This window comes from Sceloporus occidentalis, unplaced genomic scaffold, assembly GCF_023333645.1.
Source record: "Sceloporus occidentalis isolate IW3139 unplaced genomic scaffold, rSceOcc1.0.p SCAF_1, whole genome shotgun sequence".
NCBI classification, from domain to species: domain Eukaryota; kingdom Metazoa; phylum Chordata; class Lepidosauria; order Squamata; family Phrynosomatidae; genus Sceloporus; species Sceloporus occidentalis.
Genome location: NW_028316981.1, coordinates 187,144,111 through 187,170,183, shown reverse-complemented (window position 1 = coordinate 187,170,183; position 26,073 = coordinate 187,144,111). Strand labels below are relative to the sequence as shown.

Below are 26,073 nucleotides of genomic sequence, written 5' to 3'. Positions count from 1 at the left end.
GGCCCTCTATTTCCATGGATTTTTTATCTACAGAATCAACTATCCACAGCTTGAAAATATTTAAAACTATACAGATGGCTCTCCACATTTTTGTCTTTGACTTTTGCAGACTTGATTATTCACAGATTTGATTAATACGTTCTCTCTAAGAATCGCTAGATCCTTCAGAGCGACTCTATGGTCAGTGTTCATTAGACATTGTGCTGGAGGACCAAGAAATTCCTAGAAACAACACTTCTAGGTATTTGTAGGTCCTCCAGTGCAATTCTGTGGCAGATGTTGACCACAGACTTGTGCTGGAGGACCTAGAGATTCCTACCTAAAGAGGTGTTCTCTCAGGTTGAAAACCCAGTGGTTTTTTATTATTATTATTTTATTTGTGATTTTCCCACTTTCAAAGGGTCCTTGAACTCGGTGAATGTGGAGGGCCCACTGTATATAAATCCCCAAAGGCAAACTTTGATTTTGCCATTTTATATAAGGGACAGCATTTTCCTATGCCATTGTATTTAATGGGACTTGAGCATCCATGAATTTTGGGATCCATGAAGGGTTCCAGAACAAAACCCCAGCAGAGATACCATTGTACTTTTATAATGCCATTTGACTGGCTTGGTAAATGGTTGTGGACCATTCAATAGCTTTGGATTTGCAAGGAGTTGAGACTGAATAGCAGGTTCACACCAATAGAGCCGTGTGAAATGTGGGATTTTAACCAGAGCGCTGTATTGATATCAGCAGTATTGCTGGCATATACAAAGCTCAGGGTAACTGGCAGGCTTGAGTTTTAACAGGGCTGTTCTGAATTGCATTTCTTGGGACAGAATGGCCTTGCTTGACTTGCTGAGTCACAGTGAGTACTTATAAGATATGCTTAAGTGACCAGTGTGACCCTTGATAACATAGGCCTTTCCTGGAAGTTAATCTCACTGCAGGAATAACCCAGGGCTCCATTTATAGAACTCTGGAAACTGTTTATTGTGGCACCAGAACTTTTCTCACAGAGAAGGCTAAATGAAAACTACAGACCCCAGAATTCCATAGCATATTGAAATGGTGTCAAACTGCATTATTTTTGCAGTACATATGCAGCCCTAGAGGAGTTAAGGAGAGGCCCATACTACTTGTTGACCTCAGAAAAACATATAAGAATTACAGTGCACCTGCGTCATATGCGGGCACACCATACGTGGCTTCCAGCATACGCTGGAAGCTGCGCTGCAAAAAAAAGCCTCCCGTGCCCTGGAAGAAGTAATGGGGTGTGCGCCCATGGCGCACACCCTGCAGCATGCCACGGGCACGACGCCATTGCTTCTTATGGGGCTTGAGCTTATGTGCTTTTTCTCTTACATGGGGGGTCCAGAACGGAACCCCCGCGTAAGAGAAGGGTGCACTGTGGGAAGAGTATGTACCTCTCAGGTAGCAAAGTAACAGAGTGTTGAGAGTGATGGGCATACAGAAATCCTGAATGAGATCCCGACCCTTACAGCTCTCCCACCCTGCAGAAATAAAGCAGTTTGACACCACTTTAACTGTCATGGTTCCATCCTGTGGATTTGTAGTTTGGTGGGGTATTTAGTTTGGTCTGTCAGAGAGCTCTGGTGCCTCACCAAACTACAAATCCCAGGATTCTGTAGACTAGAGTAATGGTAGTTAAAGTGGTGTCAAGCTGCTTTATTTCTGCAGTGTGGCTACATCTTAAATCTTGGTTCTGTGCTGGTGTTGTGTGCCTTCAAGTCATTTCCAACTTATTTCAACCCTAAGGTGAACTTATGGCAACCCTCAGTCACTTCCTCTTAAACTGTTTTCTTTATTTTGATTCCTGGAGGGTTTTGAATGCAAAACTCTATTCTTGGAAAATAGATTACTCATAAATGTTCTAAAAGTTTCACCGTTTTAAACATTAACTGTGTATGTGTGTGTGTGAAATAGTAGGGCTATGCCAAGACCTTTTGCCACCCAAGGTGAAAACAAGATGGCACCCATTCCCTTTCAGTATACAAAACCCACCTGCATCTGAGACTTTCTCCAGCACTGGGGCTGGAGCAGGATCCTCCAACACTTAAGGGAAAGCATTTGCCATCTCACTCTGCCTAAGAATAAAGGTGGGATATTTCATATCACACAATTATAATACTATGATTCTACTTTAACTACATCCTATGGAATCCTGAGAAATTCTAAAAAGCTCTTCCTAAATCATACAACCCAGCATTTGATGGGGTGGAACCATTGCAGTCTAAGTGGAATCATAGTTCTGTAACTGTGTTGTGTGAAAGAGCCCCTGTACCCTGTGTGATGGAGTCTTTCACAAACTGTGATGGAACTAACTGGGAAAGAAAACCCTGAGCAGTCTTCCCCACCACTGCTGTTACTTTTTGGCTTAATACAGAAAATGTCTGTAATTTTATATTTATTAGAAAATAATGAAAGTTTAGCACTCTGGTAATATAAGTTTGATGTATTTGGTGGAAAGATATTCAAAAAAGTATGCAATGTTTATTATATGGAGATACTTAATTTAAAAAAAAAGAAAATGTCCTTAATTTTAAATAATGGTTAAGCCAGTCCAGTCCATGCACATGTGTGTACACACACCAGCCTTCACAGGTGTAGAGAGAGACTTGTGAATGTTGTTATTAATCCAAGCAGGTGAATGATATTACTGATTTACCATATATGCTTGACTATATATAAGCCAACCTCACGTATAAGTTGATAAATGTGTTTCCCTCACAGGTTTGTCTCTAATCAGAGCTATTGCTTCTCTATTCCCCTCTGCAGGTGTGGAGTCTTTGCCGTGTGTCAGAGCTGTGTAGTCAGCCTTCCAGCCTAGCCTGGTTCTGCTGCTTTCTTGCTTTCTTTTCTTCCCCTTTGTTCCTTTGTGCAATGAGTGCAGGGCTGCTTTTGTGATGTACTCCCCAGAGTGCAAGGCGGAGGTGACTCCCTCTCATGATGGCAACCGGAACTTCAGCTACACGCTGGAGGACCACACCAAGCAAGCCTTCAGCATCATGAACCAGCTGCGCCTGAGCCAGCAGCTTTGTGACGTCACCTTGCGGGTCAAGTACAAAGACATTCCCCCAGCTGACTTCCAGGCCCACAAGGTGGTGCTGGCTTCCTCCAGCCCTGTCTTCAAGGCCATGTTCACTAATGGCCTCCGGGAGCAGGGCATGGAGATAGTCCCTATTGAAGGCATACATCCTAAAGTCATGGAGCGCCTCATTGAGTTTGCCTACACCGCTTCCATCTCAGTCGGCGAGCACTGTGTACTCCATGTCATGAATGGGGCTGTCATGTACCAGTTCGACTGTGTGGTCAAAGCCTGCTGTGACTTTCTGGTGACGCAACTGGACCCCAGCAATGCCATTGGTATTGCCAACTTCGCTGAGCAGATTGGCTGTACCGAACTGCACCAGCGGGTGCGAGAGTACATCTACATGCATTTTGAGGAGGTGAGTCTCATCTATGCAAGCAGGGAAAGGAAGGCACTGAGTATGGAAAGAAGATAACTATCCCAGATGTGAGGGAAAGTTGGAGTTTCAAAGTACAGTTGGCCCTCCTTATCTGTGGATTCTTCATTCATGGATTCAACCATCCCCACAGCTTGAAAATCTTTTAAAAATACCTAAATTTCAAGAAAGCAAACCTTGATTTTCCCATTTTATATAAGGAACATCATTTTACTGTGCCATTGTATTTAATGGGACTTGAGCATCCATGGATTTTGGCATCCACGGGTCTGGGAAGCAAACCCAAGTAGATACCAAGGGCCCCACTGTATGTTTTAAAATGTTAGAATAATTTTAGATTAAAATATTTTGTTTTTTATAGCCTGTCCTAAGACTTGTTTATACTCAATGAGTGAGAAATACTTTAATTAATAAATAATGTCAGCTGTGAGAGGAAGAAAACTGTACCTCTGTGAACCCACTGGGTACCTTGTACATGTGTGCATACCCTCCCTGCCACTGGTGGTGCAGTGGTTAAATGCCTATACTACAGCAGCTCACTCATAAACCATAAGGTTGCAAGTTCAATAACAGCAAAAAGGCTCAAGCTCGACTCAGGCTTGCATCTTTCTGAGGTCGCTAAAATGAGTACCCAGATTATTGGGGGCAATTAGCTTACACTTTGTAAACCACTTAGGGAGTGCTTAAGTGCACTGATAAGTGGTATAGAAATGTACTTGCTATTGCTATTATGCTTCACCACATAGCCAAATTTTGGTTAGTGCAGTAGTGACAACATGCCCTTTCCCTGCGTACTTTGATATTTAAAATGAGGCTTTTTTATATATATACATCACATTTCCAGGAGCATGATTCGGGTTAGGAGTAAGGTACATTGTGTAGAGCAAGCGTGGGCAACTGCAGAGGGGGAGAGGGCCATTTCTTTCCAGCACCACCCCAGCAGAATGCACTACCATGTTTCAGTATGCTGGAAGTGATGTCATATCGGTTCTGGCTACCAATTTGGCTGATTTGGAGAGGCATTTTGTTAAAAAAATTGGTGGGGTAGGGAGCTCTGAGTTGGTGGTAGAAGTGAACAATCACATTTGCAGCCAGTTTGGAGTGCATTTGACTGGCTTCAGGTCTAGAAATTGCCCCCAAACAGACTCAGAAAGTACAGCGGGCCCTCTCCTTATGCGGGGGATCTGTTCCGGATCCCCTGCATAAGGGAAAATCTGCCTATGCTCGAGCCCCATAGGAAATAATGGGGCAGATGCATGTGGCGAGTGAACAGTCCTTTTAGTTACCTGCTTTGGTTCTCAGAGCTCCTCAAAGGCATAGATTAACCACACTTGTGCATTTGCAGTTCCTTCGTTTAGGCTTTTAACTATAAAACCTAATTGTGGCAATTGCCTACTTTGGTTTGGTCTAAACTGGCTTAAACAAATGGTTGGCCAATTGAGTGGTTTTGATGGGCTCAGGAACCAGTCTGTTAACCAACTGTGAGGGGAAGCCAGCTATAGTAAGACCCAATAATATTATTTTTATTTTATTTTTAAGGAGAAGAACACAGAACCAGGCCAGAATTCCGGCTTGTCAAAGACAACGCTGCAAGTGGGGCCATCTGTTGAACAAACTTCTGGTCTTCTATGTATAGATGGTTTATAACAGAGTTGGGCAACTTGCGTACATCGGGGGGGGGGGGGGGGCAATTTTGTCCCTGTGACTTACTGTGGGCCATACAGTTCCTCATGAAACCAGAATTCAACTTTCTATTTCAGAAAGTCCTTTAAATATAAAATAAAACAAATAAGACACATGGGGTTGTGTGTGCCTTGTTGGGGATAAATTTTGCTTTTTTGGAGATTCTAGAGGTGAAGTTTTCATTTTTGTACTGTACAGTGGGGGGTCATTGTCCCCCCTCCCCCCACACCCTTGTTTTTCATTGCATCCAAACCCAGCAATCTGGACTGTCTTCCTGACAAGCCAGTGAAATAAAGCTAGAACAAACTGAGTTCTCTGGATTATCAGTTCAGAGATAATTCTGATGGTTGGCTTCAGACGTCATGGGAATCATGTGACCTTTCAGCTGTTGTCATACTGCAGCTCCCAACATGCTTCACTATTGGCTAAGCTGGCTAGTGCAGCTGGGAGTTGCAGTCCAACAAGATCTGGAGGGCCACATGATTCCTAGCCTTATGGTGAACAAACCACAGATGCAAATCAGAGTGATTGCACCAGCCAGCCAGATGTCTACAGAAATCTCTTCATTCCATGGAGACATGCATTCTAAACTTAATCTTATCTTGTTGTGTTCATCAGCAATACTACAATCCACTTCTCCCTCCCCATTCCCATGCCAAGTAGTCCTCCAGTGATGCAGGAGGGAGAGTGGCTTGATGCCTGGGCCATTCTTCAAACGAATCTTGAGAACTTTTCCTCTCTGTCCTTCCTCACACCTGTAACAAACCCTGGGATAGTTGTGCAGTCATGTTCATCACACTCTTCCCCCACTGTCCCCCTTACAGGTGTCTAAGCAGGACGAGTTCTTCAACCTTTCGCATTGCCAGCTGGTGACCCTGATTAGCCGGGACGAGTTGAACGTGCGCTGCGAGTCAGAAGTCTTCCATGCCTGTGTCAACTGGGTGAAGTATGACTGCGAGAATCGCCGACCTTACATCCAGGCCCTGCTCAAAGCCGTTCGCTGCCATTCGCTCACACCACACTTCCTCCAGATGCAGTTGCAGAAGTGCGAAATCCTCCAGTCAGACTCACGCTGCAAGGACTACCTGGCCAAGATCTTCCAGGACCTCACCTTGCATAAGCCCACCAAGGACATGCCTTGCCGGGCACCTAAAGTGGGCCAGCTCATCTACACAGCTGGGGGCTACTACCGGCATTCTCTCAGCTACTTGGAGGCCTACAATCCTTGCAACGGCTCCTGGATCCGGTTGGCTGACCTCCAGGTACCCCGTAGCGGCTTGGCTGGCTGTGTGGTAAGCGGGCTCTTCTATGCAGTGGGTGGGAGGAACAACTCCCCCGAAGGCAACATGGACTCCAATGCTATTGACTGCTATAATCCCATGACCAACCGATGGTCTCCTTGCACCCCAATGAGTGTGGCCCGGAACCGGATTGGCGTGGGGGTGATTGACGGGATGATCTACGCCGTGGGCGGTTCATTTGGGAGCAATCATCACAACAGCATGGAGAGGTAAATGAGGTACAGGGAAGGAATGGACAGTAGTGCAGTGGTATTGTAGTTATACATTGTACCAAAACAGGGAAAGAGATGAGGCTCATCTTCTGACTTCTATTGACATATTCCATCCCCTGCTCTGGTCCATGAGTGTTGTTGAATAACTGAGTGAACCTAGGCTGTTTGGCAGCCATATAGATGTGGGAATTGGGCTGAGGTGCTTTGTTACTTCCAAGCCAAGCACCTCACCCGCTTTTGCCTTTGTCCCAGATGAGAGGAGAGCAGAGATTTTCATAGACCACTTTTTTATTCAGCTGATGTTTGATGTAGAATTCCAGTACTGAAACAAGGGTGATTACAGAACTCCTCTCTGGCCTCTGTCTGAAGACTGTAGGATTGAATTTTTGAATACTTTCCCATTTCAGACAAAAATGCCCTAAATGTAGAAAATTTAATAAGGCAGCATGTGCCTTGTTCTCAAAGAACATGTACAGCTGAAGCTGGAAAACCCAACCCCAAACTGCCTTGTTTACTTGTGATTCTTAAACTTTTCAGAAGCACTGAAGAGAAGACTGGCCACAGTCCTTGCTCCTTTGAAAGCTGCTTACTTAAGATACTTTCTCCTCTTCTCCAAGAAGCTGTACAGTGTAGGTTAGATAAGAACCTTGACTAAGGGCTTGACAGAGATTCACTTAAAAGATGTGGTATTCACTGGTTTATGCAAAGCTTTAAGGCTACAGTATCTAAGGGGGAATAGAGATGGGTGGCTCCATGCCGCCCGTCTTCATCAGCGCTGCGCCAGCCGCACTGCACGGCACTGGTGCGCTCCCTAAAAAGAAGCCACCTAGGGCAGCTTCTTTTTAAGAGCGCCATAATGGCACTCATGCGCTCTGATGTCGATGCTTCCGGCGAGCGCCGTTTGGGTGCGCAGACACCCATGCGTCATCGTCATGTGCTCCATGGGGTGGGGCCGTAGCAAGATGGCACATGGAGGCCACTATTAGGGCTGGGCGTGTATGGACGCCCAGCCCTACGGACCCCTTAAATTGGTCCCAGGACGGCGCTTTTTGCTCATCTGTATCGGGCCTTAATTTCCCAAAAAACATGCTCTAAGTGTCTTATGTGAGTGCCAAAGATGCAGCCATCCCTACCTATGATTTGTAAAGCAAAATTCAGTCATGCTGCAAAGGGTGGGGTGGAAGGATTAAGGGCAAGTGTAAAAGTCTGGGGATATAGAAGTCTTTGGAGTGGTTCAGGAGGAAACTGACAGTGTTGTCTGAAGTTTCAAACTGTAAGGGATGTAGGACAAGAATTAGATAATTGGACATGTCATAAATCACAGCAGTATAGGAAACTGACTTATACTGTATCCAGATCATTGATCCAGCAAGCCGAGTTCTGTCAACACTGATTGGCAATGAATTTTCAGAATTCTTTCCCAGCCCCATCCGGATTTTTTAAAAAGTGCTTTACCTATAAGCAAACCCCTATCGCTAAGCAGGGCTGTTGTTGCTGTATGTCTTCAAGTCATGTTTGACTTATGGCAACCCTATCACACGATATTCCTGGCAGAATTTGTTCAGGGGGTTTGTCCTTGACTGCACAATATGCACATCTGGTTTCCAGTGTCCTAATCTCCTATTCAACATCACACTGGCTCCCTCAATAATAAAGTGACTCTTTCTCAGTTGCTGAGCATGAAGAACACACATTTACACTGTGTGTGTATATATGTGCCTTCAAATCACTTACTGGCTTATGGTGACCCTATAAATTCCATAGTTTTTTTAGGCAAGGAATATTTGGAGGTGGTTTTGTCAGTTCCTTCCTCTTAATATAGCCTACAGTACCCCCATCCAAGTACTAAGTAGGGCTGACCCTGCTGAGCTTCCAAGATCAGAGAAGATCTGCTGTCTTTAGGATATTTCCGGGCAATATTTTGCTATTGTTCCCTTCTGACTAAGGGGAGCCAAATATAGTGGCCATTCCTTGGTCAACCATTTAAACACAAAAAGGCTTTGCTTATTTGATGCCCTTGCCTGCTTGAATGATTGGAGAAAGTGTTAGGAAGAAGGCAGGATCTCATCCCAAGCCCCAGAATGGACTGCCAGGCATACCTCTCTTCACAGCCAATGCTTTCTTTCTCTACATCCCTATCTTGAGTTCAGGATCCAAATGTGGTTCCATACCAGCACTGCCAACCCTCCCCCCCCCCCCCAGTTGTGTATGCCTACAGCAGTCTGACTTTTCACTGTTTAGTATGTATGGGCGGGAGGTGTAATTAACTGGCCCTAAGGTGATTCCTCCTCCTCTTCCTCCAGGTACGAGCCAGAGCGGGATGAATGGACCTTAGTGGCACCCATGCTCACACGACGGATTGGTGTGGGGGTGGCTGTGCTAAACCGCCTCTTGTATGCAGTGGGTGGCTACGATGGCACTTCCCGCCACAGTTCAGTGGAGTGCTACTACCCTGAACGGGACGAATGGAAGATGATTGCTCCGATGAACACCATCCGGAGTGGAGCAGGTTTGTGTGGGGTGTTGAGGGGGACAGTGTTCCTGCACTGAAGAAGATTCATTGTGGTTGCCATCTCTCCTGGTTGCAAAGAGCAAATTGGAGAGCACCTCACTGCTATGGGTTTTCTCTCTTTCCTCCCCTTCCCTGTGTCTTGTTTATATCCTGCTCTTTATCTTGAGATCTCAGGGCAGTGTGCAAATAAAACAATATAAATAACAGAAGACAATTCCAGATTAAAACAACAGAATAGTTAAAACATGATAAAAACATGTTGAACGACACAAAACAGCTTAAAAGGCTACAACATACATGTGTATTTAAAAATAAATTAGGTCCCAAAAAGCTTTAATAATCAGCTATGTTTACACTTGATGCAGAAAAGAAACTAGCCTTGGTGCTAATCAGATCAGAAGGCATTCCACAACTGAGTGCTACACATGAAAAAACCCTTTCCCATCTCCTTCTACATTGTCTTGTCCTCACTCTGAGACTCAGATGAGGACCCCTCCCACAGGCTCTCACTACTTTATCCTCACAAAACAGCTCTGTGAAGTAAGTCAGACAGAGAGGAAGCATTACTGACTCCAAATCACCCAGTAAGTTTCATTGCTCAGTGAGATGAAACCTAGGTCACTGAAGTCCCAGTCCAGTTCAGTACTCCTAACCAGTGCATCAGGTTGGCTCCCATGTAGGCCGTTAGAAACAGGGATGAAGCTGTAAACTCCCCAGATACAGTTGGGCTCCCATTGGCCTGGCCAATATAGCCAGTGCTCAGAGATGATAGGAGTTGGGAGCCCAGCAATTTCTGAATGCCCATAGGTTCCTTACTCTCCAAGTCAAGGACTGAAATGAGATGGAACCATCTGTTGGTTTTCAAACCTGGTGTGTTGAAGGGAGGCGGGGGTCACAGTCAGGGTCTTGTCTGCCTAAATGCTGCTCTGTTCCAACACAGGGGTTTGTGCCCTGAATAACTGCATCTATGCCATGGGAGGCTATGATGGTACTGACCAACTCAACAGCATGGAGCGTTATGACGTGGAGACAGGAAGCTGGTCCTTTGTCGCACCCATGAAGCACCGTCGGAGCGCCCTTGGGGTCACTGTGCACCAGGGCAAGATCTATGTGCTGGGTAAGCTTGGCCAGGATGAACAGCAAGTGTTTTGCTTCTGAGAGGACTTCTGGCCATGTGACCAGGCAATGCTAGGAGTTGCAATCTAAAAAAAGTTGCTTTTTTCAACCTGACGGATGGTGTATGGTAGAAAACCTAGCTTTTAAGAGAGAATGTGATAACCAAGCTTCGTTTTAGGAGACTTGTTCCTTTGTTTACCTCAAAATAAGTCTGTCTCTACTCCACAGCTGTCTATGTATGTGCAGTTAGAGATTTGTGCTGCATCCACACTGCAGAAATAATCCAGTTTGACACCACTTCAACACCACTTTAATTGTCATGCCTTCATGCTGTGGAATCCAGGGATTTGTAGTTTGTTGTGGCACCAGAGTTTGTAGTTTGTTGTGGCAACAAAGAAGGCTATATTTATTTTATTTATCTATTTTAAAGTATTTATACCCCGTTCTTCAGCCACAAAGGCTCTCAGAGCAGCTTACAAATGGTTAATTAGACAGTTCCCTGCTCTCATGCTTACAATCTAAAAAGACATGACACAAAAGGAGATGGGAATGGCAGTGGGGAAGGGGATCATGGCAGATTGGCTGGAGGGAGGGCTCAGCTTTTTAATCTAGGCCAGACCCGATGGAACTGGGCTTGCATCTCTCCCTCTGAGGCCAGATGGTATCAGATGGATTGGAGGGAGGGCTCTGCTTAGATGTCTAAATGTCTCACAAAACTACAATTCCCAGAATTCCATAGCATAGTGGTATCAAACTGGACTATTTCTCCAATGAGGATGCAGCCCCAGTTAAAACAAATGGATGTGGAATTGGTGCAAATTCCACATGAGCTGTTCTTTCTTAATTTCACTGTCCAGCCCACCTCCTCCACCAAATATTCTGAGTGACATAAATAGCAATGAACAAGCATTACTTGCAACAAAGAGCTGCTATTTTCTTACTTTAATATACCAGGATAAAACTTAAGTTTCTTAGAAAATGTTTATTAAATAGAACTATAACTGGATGCAAAATCAAACACAAGAAATTCACAGAATATTAAATTAGTTACAACTTCTGATCTTGGATGGATTCGCACATCCAGTATCAATTGATAATTTTCTGCTGACTGTGCCACTGAGAAATTGGCAGAATATCCTTATCTGTCGTAAAGTTGACTGGGACCACAATTGGTAAATTATGGGTGGCACCTACACTGTTAATGTGTAGATTTTGATACTAGAGGGGTTAGAAGATGGGAAATTATGCAGATGGAAGTTCAGTTCATCTGTATGATGAAGCACCCAAAAAAGCAGCACTTTCAGGATATGTACTCAAAACCAATGAGCAGTTGTTCATATGCCTTTCACCTGATTCCCAAACTCTGGTCCTCCAGGTATTTTGGACTTCAGCTCCCAGAAGCCTCAGTCATCTTAGCCAGTAGTCTGGGATTCTGGGAGCTGAAGTCCAAAACTCCAAGAACACCAGAGTTTGGGAATCACATATGTTGACTGAACATTTGACAGAGGTGGCACAATTCCCCTGTTGTTTGCATTCGAAAACATAACCTTTGCCTCATTGCACAAAGCAACTGCATTGAGTCAGTGTTATCAGGAATTATCTGTCCAAGTTGCAACCTCAAGTGTGAGTTAATTCTTGGCAAACATAGGTGGATCAAACCATTTTTCAGGTAAAGGAAAACACTTAGATCAGTGATGGCGAACCTATGGCACGCGTGCCAGAGGTGGCACTCAGAGCCCTCTCTGTGGGCACATGTGCCAGCGCCCCAGCACAGAGTTTGACAGTGTTTGTTACTAGAAAGTCAGAGGGACATGGCACTTTGCAATAAATAAGTGGGTTTTGGGTTGCAGTTTGGGCACTCAGCCTCTAAAAGGTTCACCATCACTGACTTAGATTTTCTTGCTACCTTCTTGTTTTGAGCTTGCTCAGAAAGGACAACATGCCCTCTGAGGCACCAGAACAGATTACTTACATCCATAGTTTTTTGTGGGTTTTTCGGGCTATTTGGCCATGTTCCAGAAAAGTTTCTTCCTGATGTTTTGCCAGCATCTGTGGCTGGCATCTTCAGAGAATGTTTGCATGGAAAGGACTCACACATTATATATACCCAAGTCCTTCGCCGCAGATGCTGGCGAAACGTCAGGAAGAAACTTTTCTGGAACATGGCCACATAGCCCGAAAAACGCACAAAAAATTATAATATAGGATAATCTTGGCAGCTAGGGTTGATGTGAGTTGCAGATGGTCACAGCTCTGCAGGTAGGGGTAAACATGAACCAAATAATCTCTGTGGCCAAGTTCCTTGTCTTCCCACTAGTTGGCAGCTGTAAAGCCCTGAGAGGCTTCCTTGCTGCTATCATGTCCAAGGCAGGGGGGAAATGAGGATTCATTTTTCAAATGGAGTACACCCACCTTCCCCAGGGTCCTCAGAGGAGACGTTTCTTTAGGGTCTGAATCGCCATCACATATATACATTCCAACACTAGTAATAATGAGTCCCTGCTGGGAGTTAAAAACTACTGAACAGTGGGATGTTTTTGGAGCATGAGAGCAAATGCGCCTTCTGCGCCCCATCTAAAATGGAACTCATGCACATGTAAACTGTAGTTACATGCAGGTAAGTCACATAAGATGTCAGTCTGTGTGTCTCAATCAAGTACAAGCCTATTAGTGGTATCTGTATATTTATTGTTCTTGTGTGCCTTCAAGTTGTTTGCAACTTGCATGGTTTTCTTGGCGAGAATGAGTTTGCCTTTGCTTTCCTTGGGGCTGAGTATGTGACTTGCCCAAGGTTGCCCAGTGGGTTGCTGTGGCTGAGCAGGATTCAAACCCTGGTCTCAAGAATCCTAATCCAATACTCAAACCACTAAGAAAGAACATTATATACACTACCTAGTCTAGATTCTAATACCAGAGACAGTGGCTGAAGAGCACCTGCAGGAGGCTGCTGCCACCCTTGTATGCTGCTGGTGATTTCCCTGAGACCTTTGGTTGGCCACTGTATGAATAGAACACTGGAATACTAGATTTACCTTTGGTTTGATTCAACACAATACAGTTCTTCATTTATTCCTTTTACTTAACAGCTATGCCTACAGAGATTTGGCTGCACAGCCAGAAGGCAGTCTTAAGCCAGGCATACTCAGAGATGGTTTTGCCTGTAGCGTTCCCATCCAGGTACTACTCAGAATTGACCCTGATTAGCTTCAGTTGGGATCTAGTGCCTTACACTGGGGGGGGAAAACAGCGGAATTCTCTGTAACCATTACAAGTACTCCATAGCTATGGTGTTACGTAATGGATTTCGGCCAGATCTTTCCTACCCCACAACCCCATTTACTGGTTAGCAGCTGCTAAGATCAACAGGGGTCTATTCTCCTGTTGATCAAGAAGTGGCTGCCAGACATTACCACCCCTTCCCATGAGTGAGGTACACAATGCAGAAGGACTGTCACACACACATACACCATGTTGGATTTCTTGCACGAGTGAGGTGGGAATATCAGGCAGTTGCATCTTGATTGATAGGGAAACAGAACCACTCACCCAATCAATCCCAGCAGCTGCTTACCAGTATAGGCTTGCGGGGGATTTTCATGGTCCCTATGTAGCCCTTAAATTAGAGGCTGTGTAGGGAATCATGTATATATAGAGGTTATAAATGCATAACTGTTGGTTAAGTATTCATGACTGTTGGTGCCTGCCATCACATAGCCTGAGCAGCACTGGTCTAGCCCACATTTTGACTCATCAGCAGTTCTATTTGCCCAAACTGCTGGCCTCAGTTACGCGCTGTGTTAACTGCTGTTTTTTCTCTTTTGCAGGTGGCTATGATGGCCAGACCTTCCTAGATAGTGTTGAATGTTATGACCCCGCCACTGATACTTGGAAAGAGGTAACCCACATGACTTCAGGTCGTAGCGGTGTGGGAGTGGCTATCACAATGGAGCCATGTTGCAAGCAGACTGACGAGGAGCAGTGCCATTGTTAAGGGCAGTAAAGGTTGCGCCGAGTTTCCCTTAAGATGGAGGAAGGAAAGGATATTGGAGCGGATTCAGTATTATGACATGCCAAGGCCTGTTCTGCCAGAATCAAGGAAAAGTGCCAAGGACAGGTGAAATTTCAAGCTCCAGTCTGAACTGTCTGTGAGTTAATTGTGGAAACGAGCACCTCCTATTCTGTGCTTTAGCTGATTTATTGCTGCCTCTCCAACTTGGCCTAGCTTAGTTCTGAGCTTAGGCAATGAGGCAACAACTAAGAAGGAACACGTCTTACAAGAACTGCAGAAGAGGAACTGATGCTCATGGCACACGTCTCTTCTGATCTTGCCAATCAGTAGATTGGCAAGGAATAGTCTAACTAAGGAATCTCTTGAATGGATGAGTGGGAGTATCTTCTACATAGACCATTCCTTGCTTATTTTAAAATCTGTGTCGTGCAGACGTTTTGACAACCAATTCAATTTTGGATGTGTCTGAAATTCTTTCTTTATCCTGTTGCCACTGACACATTCCTGGAAAATTTGTCAGGGTGAACAAACAAACAAAGCTGGGAGGTCCAGGATCTGTTATGGGTTGTTCTTCTGGGACTAATGATCTGCAGATAAGTGAATATAAACCAACAAGAGGCAGTGGTTGAAATGGGCTCTGCCCTAAGCTTTTGTATTAAGCTGCGGGAAAGCACTCAACCTGCATTGATTTTTCTTACCCATCAGTGGCACAGCCTCCCAGCAGACTTCCTGGGGCAAAGATAACTTGGTTTTTTGAATTACACTTCTCACATGAATAAAAAACTTTTTTGTGGTTAGTACTAAAAATGGTTTCATTGTATTTATTCAAATAAACCTTTCTAGAATACAGAAGCAATAGGGAAATAAAAGGCTAGTACTTAATGTCTCACTGTCTCTAGGAACATCCACCACACATCTGCTTATGTTTCCCAGGGAGCACTTCATTCACCAGGACGTATTCACCAGATTCCACAAGTGATCACTAATAAAACAACGGGAGTGTTGGGTACTGTCAAGGTTGATAGACTGGGCAATGTCAGGTCCATAATGGGCTGAGTAAAAAAAAAACAGTTAAGGGAAACATATATCTGTGTCTGTCTGTACACATGCCCCTCCCAGCAATGACCTCTTTGTCCACAGTGTAAGGATACTTCCTTTAATCACAGATGGATCACAGGAATAGTCCCAGTCAATGTGGCAGATCTGGTAATAAAGATGTACAAGGTACCTGCAAGACATAGTTGAAAGTATGAGTCTACCATAAGCTAGAGCTTGAAAAGTAACTTTCCCACAGTCTGCCTTATCCTCAATCAGACTTGGAGATACAGTGGAGCCTTGTTATACGCTGGGGTTTGGTTCCAAGATCCCCCGTGTATAACAAAATCCGTGTATGCTCAAGTCCCATTACATATAATGACATAGCAAAATGGTGTCCCTTATAAAAAATGGAAAATCAAGGTAAATTTATACTTTTTGGAACATTTTCAATCCGTGTATGCTTAAATCTGTGTATAAAAAATCAGTGTATAAGACGGGCCGACTGTATAAAATTACCAGACATTTTGAAGCCATGTGGGGAAATTATTCCTGTTTCACCTAAAAGTCTACATTGTTGTTGTGCCTTCAAGTTGTTTCTGACTTATGGAAAGCCTCAGGCGAACCTACCATAAAGTTTTCTTGACAGGATTTGTTCTGAAAAGAATTTGCCTTTGCCTTCTGAGGCTGAGAGGGTGTGATTTGCCCTAGGTCGCCCAGTGGGTTTCCATGGATGAGTGGGGGATTCAAACCCTAGCCTCCAGAGTTGTAGCCCAATGTTCAAACCATTACCACCACTCTGGCTTTACTTGCTACATAGTTCTTAGAAATGAATAAATATATTATTGATCATTTTAAAAGAATGAATTTGTCATCATCCATATTTATTTTTTCTAGGAAAAATGGCTTCAGAAAAAAAGAGAAAAATGATTTTTTCTGTGAGCCTTCACATCTCTGGTCAGACAGCTGTTCTAACTTACTCAGTAATAGAATCATAGAATCCTAGAGTTGGAAGAGACCACAAGGGCCATCCAATCCAACCCCCTGCCATGCAGGAACTCTCAATCAAAGCATACCCAACAAATGGCCATCCAGCCTGTTTAAAGACATCCAAGGAGGGAAACCCCACCACTTCATGCATATCTACAGCCAGAATGAGGGTTGTATTTAATGTCTTAGGTCATTATCAGACACTCCATGTAGATCCATATGACTGGTAACTTAAGCTTTACTCAGCAGAAACTGAAATTACAAAGCAGCCACAAACTCTGACTAAGCTGCTGCCACACTGCAGAAACTTAGCAGTTTGGCATCACTTTATTTTCCATGGCTCAATGCGATTGAATTCTGGGATTTGTAATTTAGTGGGGCATCAGATTCTCTGACAAGGAAGGCTAAATATCTCACAAACATATCCCTGGAATACCACCTCTGCCATATTTTAAAGTGCTGGGAAAAGTATTCCAGGCTTTCTGCATCCAACAGTGTTATCTGCATTGTGCCCTCCAGCCTACTCGTAGTGTGACTAGTTTGTTTTCCCTCTTGTGTGATTTCACACAACTAAAACAAAATGTGTACAGGTTCACAAGGGCTCAAAATACTTTGTTTTCATTACCTGTAAGCCTTGAAACAAGCCTATAAGGTAAATTGGTGCTATTCCCATCATATTGTTAATATGAGGAACTTAGACTGAGTGACTTCTTACAAACTGTTTTATAAGTTCATGGTAGAAGAGAAATATGAACCAGGGACCTTCCAACTATTTGCTTAGCCAGCATTCCACATGATACAGTAAGAAAAAAGAGTGGCAGAAATGCAGAGCTTAGAAAATTTATTTATTTTTTATTGCAACTGCAGAATCCTCATGCTCTGGCAACTGTAATCCAAACAGTAAATTTCCAAAGCTTTGCAAAAAATCTCCCCATCAAGAGGTGCTCTAGTTTTAGGTAGCTAGCCTCTAGATGTGGACTTCAGTATAAATGCACCAAAAGTGCTTTCTGGATTAACATGACTCCCTTTGTACACGGGTCCGATACTTCCATGTTAATGAGTATGCCTCGTAACAGCCAACCTTCCTCAGCCTGTTTCCCAGCAGTTGCCATGGGCAGGGGGGAGATGAGCAAGGAGAGGTCTTTACTTACGTAGCTGACATAGACGCGTCAACATTTTCAGCTGCATTTCTCTCTTGCTGCCTGATCTCTTCTCTCAATGCCTCCAGCTGTTTCTTCAGCTCAGTATGTCTTGTGAGTAAAGGAACTTTGTTGCTGATTAATTCCCCCAAACTGACAGTATTCATTTCAATAAGTTGACAGAGCATGGAGGACAATAGTTGTCCAGGCCCTGGGCAGTGGCACCAGGAGGGGCTTCTATTGGGATCTGAATGCGTAACAGGGTCTCCAGAAGCACCCTTCTGATTCCAACATAGCATACTAGAAATCTAAACCAAGTACAAAAACTGAAATATTCTTCACACTTGAGGCAAATGAATGAGAAAAAACACTTTCCTCAGTTCCAGTTTGGGCTGGCCAGCATTGGTTTAAGCTGTTATTCTTTAAGGGATTAATCTGGCAATGGGCAACTGTGACCAACTCAGATGATGCTGCAGTACAATTTCCATCATCCCCCACTGGGGGCTGATGGAAATTGTAGACCAACAACATTGGGAGGACCATGGTTGCCCACCCCTTAACTAACCAGGCTCAGCGAGTTGAAAAGTTACAAGAATCATCAGCAAGTAGTCTGTTTGATTTGAATTTAACTCAGGATAAGTGGTGGCACAGCTGAAAAATATCCCCAGAATATACTCAACAGCAAGGATAGTTGGTTTAAATAAAACCCGGAACAAATTCACTGCATCTGACACAGAGGCTACCAACTGCCAATAATGGGCATTTATTGGTAGTTTGTGTAAAGAATTGCTCCATTAATCTGGAGCAATTCAAGGTTTGGGATTATTGTCTGGTCTGAGTGGCTGTGCCTTCCCAAGTGGACACATTTCCCAGGCAAGCTACCCAAGATCCAAACATAGGACCATCTGCATTCAAAGTATCAGCTCCACAGGGACCTCTAGCTCTTCTGGTTAAAAGGGGAGTGAAAGGGAAGCCCAGGCCTCTGTAAAAACAATCATTGTTTTCCTTCCTTGTTTTGGGGAAGGCGCTCAAGAATTGCAGTAATAAAAGATCAATTATCAAAAGCACAGAACTCAAAGACTCTGGATGTTCTTATTTACAGGGGAAAGGTTGGAATAGCAAAATTGAATCCTGGCTGTGTGAACCAACCCAAGATAAAGCCCCCAGACTAATTCACACAGGACTGCTAGATGCAAGTAGCAGCATCCTCTCTTATCAAATGGCATCAGTGAAAAACTTTGCCCTGCCAAAGTTACCGCAGGGCTTTAGCACCATGATGGCACAATCTAAATGGGATGAAATGTTTTAAGGGACTGAACACCCACCAGGAAAACATCTAGTTTAGTATCAGATGGAGACATGGAAGGATATTTGGTGCTGTTCCTCAGTGTGGCATCCTTCTCGTTCGCCTGAAGCAATTCATCTTCAATTTTCTGCAGCTTTTGGAGAGTCTCCTTCAGTTCTTGTTCCCTATCATAAAGTTTCTGGGCTGCCTTCTCCTCAGTGGCCATGAGTTCTGCAGGAAAGGAGAGCTGTATGTGTTTTGTTAGGGTGCCACAGTGGTGTTTATGAGTTTCTTGCACTATACCCAACAGGACAAGCCAACAAGATTTCACAATCCCATCTCCCACTTGGGCTTGGCCATGACCTTTAAAGCCCTAAACAAGAGGTGAGCAATTATGGGGGGTAGGGGTAGGGGCAAGGCACCAGTTCCCTCCAGCAAGCCCAATTTCCTCTATTCCCATCCCATCACGTCCTGATCATTGGCACCAATCGGGTGGCTAAGATTCCACAATGGCTTATGAACATCTGATGCTGTAGAGTCCATTTACCCCAGTCAGATTCTCCCATTAGTTTGCCCAAGGACCCTGTGCCTTGCTAGTTTTTAAGGCTTTACTAGTGCAAGATGTACCTTTAATCAACTGTTTTGTGGTCTTCCGAGTATCCAGCAGTTTGTCAATCATCTGCTCCTGTTTGGAGAGGTTGTCCTTCAGTTTCTCCACCGCCTTGCCTTCTGCCATCAGTTTCAGCAGCTCCTTGCTCACTTTTTCCATATCTTGTATTCGCTCACTGAGGCCAGCCATTGTGGGTCAGTGTACCAAAGCTAAGGGAGAAGAACCTGAACCTGTCATGGGAATTCTTTGCTATATGCAATCCCCAACAGTTACCAGTGAGTGGGTGAACCTCTGCCCAGTTGCCACCCTCAGAGCAGTAAAACAGATATATATGTCCCTTGAAAAGGCAGATTATAGATCAGACAGGCCATAGCAGCTTGCTCTGGCGTTTCTAACAGTCCCCAGCAGGGACAGCCAATGCAGAACAACTCCATTTTTACAAAACAAAGCAACAAAAAGCAGCATGTGATCAATGCCTGACACAATATTCCCTTCAGACTTCATAGTACACTTGTCCCTCCATATTTGCTAGGGTTAGGGGCACAGACCCCTGTGAATATGGAAAATAACAGCAACGCCATGTTTTTAACTAATAGGACACCTCTAGGAATCTGTAGGTCCTCCAGTGCTACTCTGTGGTCAACATCCAACAGACACTGACCATAGAACTGCGCTGGCGGAGCTACAAAGGCCTAGTAGAGCATTCTCTCTAGGAATCTCTAGATCCTTCACTGAGACTTTTGGTTAAAACTGAACACAGAGTTGCGCTGGGGGACCTAGATATTCCTAGAGAGAACATATTAATCAAATCCGTGAATAATCAAATCTGCAAATATTAAACCTGCAAATATGGAGGGATGAGTGTACTTGGGAACATAAATACCAGCTTACATGCAATGCAGTGTAATTTGCCTATAAAGAGTGAATCAGCACAAACACATGGCCAAGATCTCTTCCTTTTCCCAATAAGGGCAGTATTCTAGCAAGTTTTATTTTGTTTCAGTCTGACCAAGAGTCACTGTGCCAAGGGTCATAGTTGCCACAAGCCAAGAAAGCTGTTTTGCTCCTAATCAAAGGTACCTAGAATCATAGGATCATTGAGTTGGAAGAGACCGCAAGGGCCATCCAGTCCAACCACCTTCTGCCATGCAGGAAATCTAAATCAAAGCACCCCTATTGACAGATGTCCATCCAGCCTTTGCTTAAAGACCTCTGAGGAAGGAGACTCCACTACACTCAAAGGAAGGAGAGTGTTCCACTGTCCAACAGCCCTTACTGTCAGGAAGTTCCTCCTAATGTTGAGCTGGAATCTCTTTTCCTGCAGCTTGTATCCATTGTTCTGGGTCCTAGTCTCTGGAGCAGCAGAAAACAAGCTTGCTCCCTCCTCAATATGACATCCCTTCAAATATTTGAACAGGGCTATCATATCACCTCTTAACCTTCTCTTCCCCAGGCTAAATATCCCCAGCTCCCTAAGTCATTCCTCATAGGGCATGGTTTCCAGACCCTTCACCATTTTCGTCCCCCTCCTTTGGACACATGGCTCCAGTTTCTCCACATCCTTTTTAAATTGTGGGGCCCAGAACTGGACACAGTATTCCAGGTGGAGCTTGACCAAAGCAGAATACAGTGGCACTATGGCTTCCCTTGATCTAGACACTATACTTCTATTGAGTGGATACGCCTACCGGAAGAGATCGGTCTTAAGTGCCTCCTTAAAGGCATCTAAGCCAGGTGTCCCTCATCCTATATCTATAGTGTGTGTGTGTGTGTGTGTGTGTGTGTATCTCCTATATAATGCCCTTACATTTCTCTCTGTTGAATCTCATTTTGTTAGCTTTGGCCCTTTTGTGACCTTCCCCCTGCAAACAAGGGGAGAATGAGAAGCAGGAGTTACATGAACAAAAATAAATCACTCTGCACATGCTCAGGAGCACTCTTGGACCTCTACAGCCCCTTTCACTCACTCACCCAGCACCGCTTTCTTCGCTCAGAAGATTCCAACAAGGCGCCACTTCAACCTGGTGAGGATAAGCCACCTGATTGGTCGCCGCCGAGGCTTCCTAGACGCTGATTGGTCGAGACGCGGCACGTATCCGCTCGCGCAGCAGCATCAGCAGCGCCAACCCTGCCTCCAACGGCCAACCTTTCCAGGACGTAGAGATATGAAAAGTGTAGAGTCACACACACACACACCATTGCATATATCACAAAGAGAACCAGAGTGGAGACCAGGGTTCAAATACTGGCTCAGCCTGAGCAAGTCACACTCTCTCAGCCTCCTCAGGGGATGGCCACAGCAAACTCCCTCTGAAGAAACTTGCCCATGATAGCTTCACCTCAGGCTCAGGGTCGCCATAAGTCAGAAACGAATTGAAGGCACACAACAATAACAACAACAAGGCCCAGAGAGAACTATGAGTAAAGACGGTTTTCAGCGTCTCTCAATTGAAACATTCTTGTATCACTCTAATTTTCATAGATTTATGGTTCCCCAAGCCAATGGAGGCCAGCCTCTTCCATCAATACGCATGCGCACGGCCGTCAGCGCTTGTTTTCAACCAGCCTGTCTCCCCCGCCCCCCTTTCCCGATTTACTGCGCATGCGTGCCTCTCCTATTCCAGAAAGCGGAGGGTGTGTAGCGGGGAGAGGAAATTTCGCGCCTTTTTAAAAAGAATGGTTGCTGTAACGGCGAATAGGCACCAGAGGGCGCCGTTTCGCAGCATCAGAAGGGCCATAGACCCCTAGTCCAATAAATGGACCTCTTTTGTGTTTCCATTGGCCAGGATGGAAAACAGAATTTAATTCGATTTAATTAATTATATCTATTTAGTAGTAGTAAAGAGAAATGGAGAAACAGAATGGTTCTCAAGTGGCAAGGGGGGGGGTCAGAAAAGGCTGCATGCTATCACCCTATCTCTTTAACTTATATATAGTTATGTCGTGTATATACACACACACATCCATACTGCAGAAATAATCCAGTCTGACACCACTTTAATTGCCACAGCTCAATGCTATGGAATTCTGGGAAGTGTACTTTTGTGATACTTTTAGCCTTCTCTGTCAAAGAGCTCTGGAGCCACAAGAAAATACAATTCCCAGGACTCTACAGCATTGAGCCATGATAGTTAAAGAGGTGTCAAACTGCATTATTTCTGTAGTGCGGATGCAGCCAATGTTACTCCTTCTATTACATAAAAATCTTACTAATTTAATCTTATATGTTTCTCTTCTCTTCCTCTTGTGTATGTTTACTATCCACTAATACTCATATTTTGGCTATGTTGTGAGCTGGTAATCTACCTATATGGTCAACTTATATAGAACTGAGCACAAAAGTCAGAATTATACAAGCCATTGTATTCCCTATTATTACCATGTATGGATGTGAGAGCTGGGGCCTTAAGAAAGAAGATAGGAAGAACATCAATTCTTTTGAGATGTGATGCTGGAGAAGAGCGCTGAGGATCCCATGGACAGCCAAAAGGACAAACAAATGGGTTTTAGATCAGATCAAGCCAGAAATCTTCCTGGAAGCTGAGATGTCAAATCTGAAGCTGCCATCATGAGAAGGAAGGACTCATTGGAAAAGACAATAATGCTGGGAAAAGTGGAGGGAAGAAAAAGAGAAGAAGGCCTCATGGTAGATGGATGGACTCTGTTAAGGAGACCTAAGCAAGACCTAAGCAGAGCAGTGGATGATAGGGAGTTTTGGAGATGCCTCATCCACAGAGTCGCCATGAATCAACATTGACTCAAGACCAGTTAACAACAACAAACAGTAAAGAGTAGAAAATAAAGAAGCATAACTCAACACTAACCCTAAACAAATTGGCATGAATTGGAGGATGTAGAGAAAAAGATATACTGTATACTACTTGAACATTTCTGTCCACCTTATTAATGTCTGGTGCATTTTTATAAAGCAAAATCCACAAAGGAATGACACCTTTTTGGCCAGCCAATAACAGATAATGTAACTAAACAGATAATGCAACTAGTCACAGATGAAAACTGGCTGAGATGCCAGCCTACATTCCTGCCACAGTGCACAATTTAACAGTCATGGCTCCATCCTATGGAGTCCTGGGATTTGTAGTTTGTTGTGGCACCAGAGCTATCTCATAGAGAAAGCTAAATATCTCACAAAACTACAAGTTCCAGAATTCCACAGCATTGAGCCATGGCAGTTAATGTGGTGTCAAACTGCAGTGTGGTAACAGCCCCAGGCTGCTGGTAGTATTGCCAGGTGAAATAAAGGACAGGGCTCTCATGCCTTTAGTGGTGATGGCGATCGTTGTGTGCCTTCAAGTTGTTTCCTACTTATGGCAATTATAAGGAAAACCTATCACAAGGATTTCTTGGCAAGTTTCTTTGGAGGGAATTTGCCATTGCCATCCTGTGAGGCTGAGAGAGTGTGATTCACCCAAAGTCACACAGTGGGTTTCCAGGACTGAGCCAGGATTGAAACCCTGGTCTCCAGAGTCATAGTTTGATGCTCTAACCACTACACCATGCTGGCACTCTAGGAAAGCTGTCTAGATGTCATAACCACAAAGGAGAACAAGGCACTACAAAATGTACGGCTTCCAAGAAAAATATAAGACATTACAAAATGAAGCTAAAAGCACTAAAATAAAAATTAAGTTCATATTGTTTATTTATAGCTATATTACATGTACAGTGGGCCCTTTGTATACACGGGGGATCCGTTCCCCAGCCCCTTGCATATGGCAAAAAATATGGCTGCATGCTCCTGTGCATGGTGCACTGCATGCGCCATGGGCACACACACGACACACGACTGGGCTTGCTGTGTATGGAAGCTTAAGTCTGTGTATGGCAAACCTGCGTATGGACGGGTGGGCTGTACTGTATTTTATTATATACTCAACTGTATTTTTCTGATGAACTTTGTTAAAATACTCTGTTGGCTTGCAATAAACTTATATAACTCTGAGCCAGACAAAGGCTTAAAATTGTACTTTACTAGCAACAAACCCTTGCCTGAATCTATATTTAAATTATTCCTTCTATTTGTCCATTGAAATTAAGGGGGGAAATATTTCAAAATTTGCATTGTGTCCTTAAGCAGCCCATTGCCAAATACCTTTGCTGTCCTTTTCTCCTTCCAAGTAATAAACACGCCCTGAGCTCTGGGGGCAAGTCTTCTCTTCGGCTGCGCCTAGTGAAAAAGGAACCTTAGAAGGATCCATTCTATCCACCTGCAGTATTTGCAGTGAGGACAGACTTCCAAATAGACAAATTTCTTCAAGAGGAACAGCAAATCTGGGCTTCTTAGGGATGTTCAAAATGGAGGACATTTTGGAATTCCTCCTGGATCGAAGGCTGAAATGTAGGCATGGCCTGGAAAGACAGGACCTCTGGTCACTCAGTCTAGGAGAGGGAATTAGAGCAGGTGGTCTAATGGTCCAGTATCTTCTGACCTTCCTTTCTGCCCCAGTCCAACTAGTCTTTTCAACATCAGACCATTCCCCATACCACCATTTAATGGAAGGGAAAGTGGGTGCCTGGCCAACATCCGGATAAGAGAGAGTATGGTATAGCTACTCCAGTTTATGACAATTTGGTTAGCAGTACCAGTAGTATTGATTTAAATTTAATTATTTTTACATTTGCCTGGCAAGTGCATGCTGTTCGTTATTACTTTCCTGATTTTTTTTTTTGGTTGTTAATTTTGGAGTCAGGTTTTATTCCTGTTTAGTCCTCTTTTATAATTATCATAACAAGCTGCATATGTATGATGAGTGGGCATATACTGTATATCATGTTGCCAAAAAAGTAAGGAAGAAATTCTCAAAAAAGAAGGCAAGATCTGACAGGATCTTTGCATATCTAGTTTATATCGATAGCTACAAATGTATACATGCCGTATTTACTCAACTATAAGTCGACCTCATGTATAAGTCAAGGGCAGGTTTGGGGGCCAAAATTATGGATTTTGATATGACGCATGGATAGGTCGAGGGTAAAACTTTTAGGGTCATGTAACAAAGGATCTAAAGGATGAAGCAAAGGAAAACAATACCAAAGAGCTTGCAAAATTCCAGCAGGAATAACTGTTTTTGCTCACTCTAAAGTCTGGTGCTTCCAGGACAGATTATGCTCTTGTCTTTCACCAGGGCATGGTGAGTTAAAGTACACTTACACTGACCCATGTATGTTGACTCAGTTTTTTTAGGTCAATTTTTTGACTAAAATTTCTAGACTTATATATGAGTATATACAGTAAGTAATAAAATTAAAAAGGAGACCAGTCTGTGCCTACTACCTTCACTCTAGCTTCCATCTGAGAGACCTTCAGCTTCTACCTTTTGCTATTCTCTGGACACAAAAGGAGACTAACAGCAACCAAGCACACCTCCACCTTGTCTGCATTCACCTCCTTCCAAAAGCCAACATCTTCCCAATTCCCAGCTTCTACAGCTCTGGCTGCAAAGGAGGAAACAGATCAGCTCCACACACTGCCACTGTGCCCAGGCCCTGCAGCACAGATTCACTGCACCCCTGACATGGAAGCCACTGGTCAACCATATATCTTTTTCTGGGCAACATATTGGAAACAATCATTTTGCCTGCAGCTCCAGGGCTTTTTGGATGATAGTGTTTTTCTTAAAATGTTTTGTTCTGACCTTGTCAGCCTGTTTGAAATAGTTTGCTATCCTATGAAAGAAAGAAAGAAAT

General features: G+C 44.0%; 2 protein-coding genes across 4 annotated transcripts in view; one reads left to right on the top strand and one right to left on the bottom strand.

The window, feature by feature from the left end:
* Window positions 1-15,113, top strand: part of KEAP1 (kelch like ECH associated protein 1) — a 38,913-nt gene extending 23,800 nt beyond the window's left edge. For 2 of the 3 annotated variants that reach the window (XM_089487093.1, XM_089487096.1), the window contains exons 2-7: window positions 2,785-3,455; window positions 5,013-5,066; window positions 5,981-6,666; window positions 8,973-9,178; window positions 10,122-10,298; window positions 14,122-15,113. In XM_089487093.1, coding sequence (XP_089343219.1) covers window positions 2,913-3,455; window positions 5,013-5,066; window positions 5,981-6,666; window positions 8,973-9,178; window positions 10,122-10,298; window positions 14,122-14,288 — 1,833 coding nt within the window. In that variant the 5' untranslated portion in view covers window positions 2,785-2,912 and the 3' untranslated portion in view covers window positions 14,289-15,113. The remainder of the gene's footprint in view (window positions 1-2,784; window positions 3,456-5,012; window positions 5,067-5,980; window positions 6,667-8,972; window positions 9,179-10,121; window positions 10,299-14,121) is intronic. The other variant, XM_089487101.1, reaches the window with a different exon arrangement.
* Window positions 15,114-15,139: 26 nt separating this feature from the next.
* On the bottom strand, window positions 15,140-21,514 carry LOC149323085 (kinetochore protein Spc24-like). Its single transcript, XM_089487109.1, has 7 exons — window positions 21,337-21,514; window positions 19,383-19,574; window positions 18,796-18,986; window positions 18,024-18,025; window positions 17,483-17,581; window positions 15,458-15,534; window positions 15,140-15,358 (listed from the first exon to the last, which is right to left on the bottom strand). The coding sequence occupies exons 2-7, from the start codon at window positions 19,552-19,554 to the stop codon at window positions 15,252-15,254; spliced, it is 648 nt and encodes a 215-aa protein (XP_089343235.1). The 5' UTR covers window positions 19,555-19,574; window positions 21,337-21,514; the 3' UTR covers window positions 15,140-15,251.
* Window positions 21,515-26,073: the final 4,559 nt, after the last annotated feature.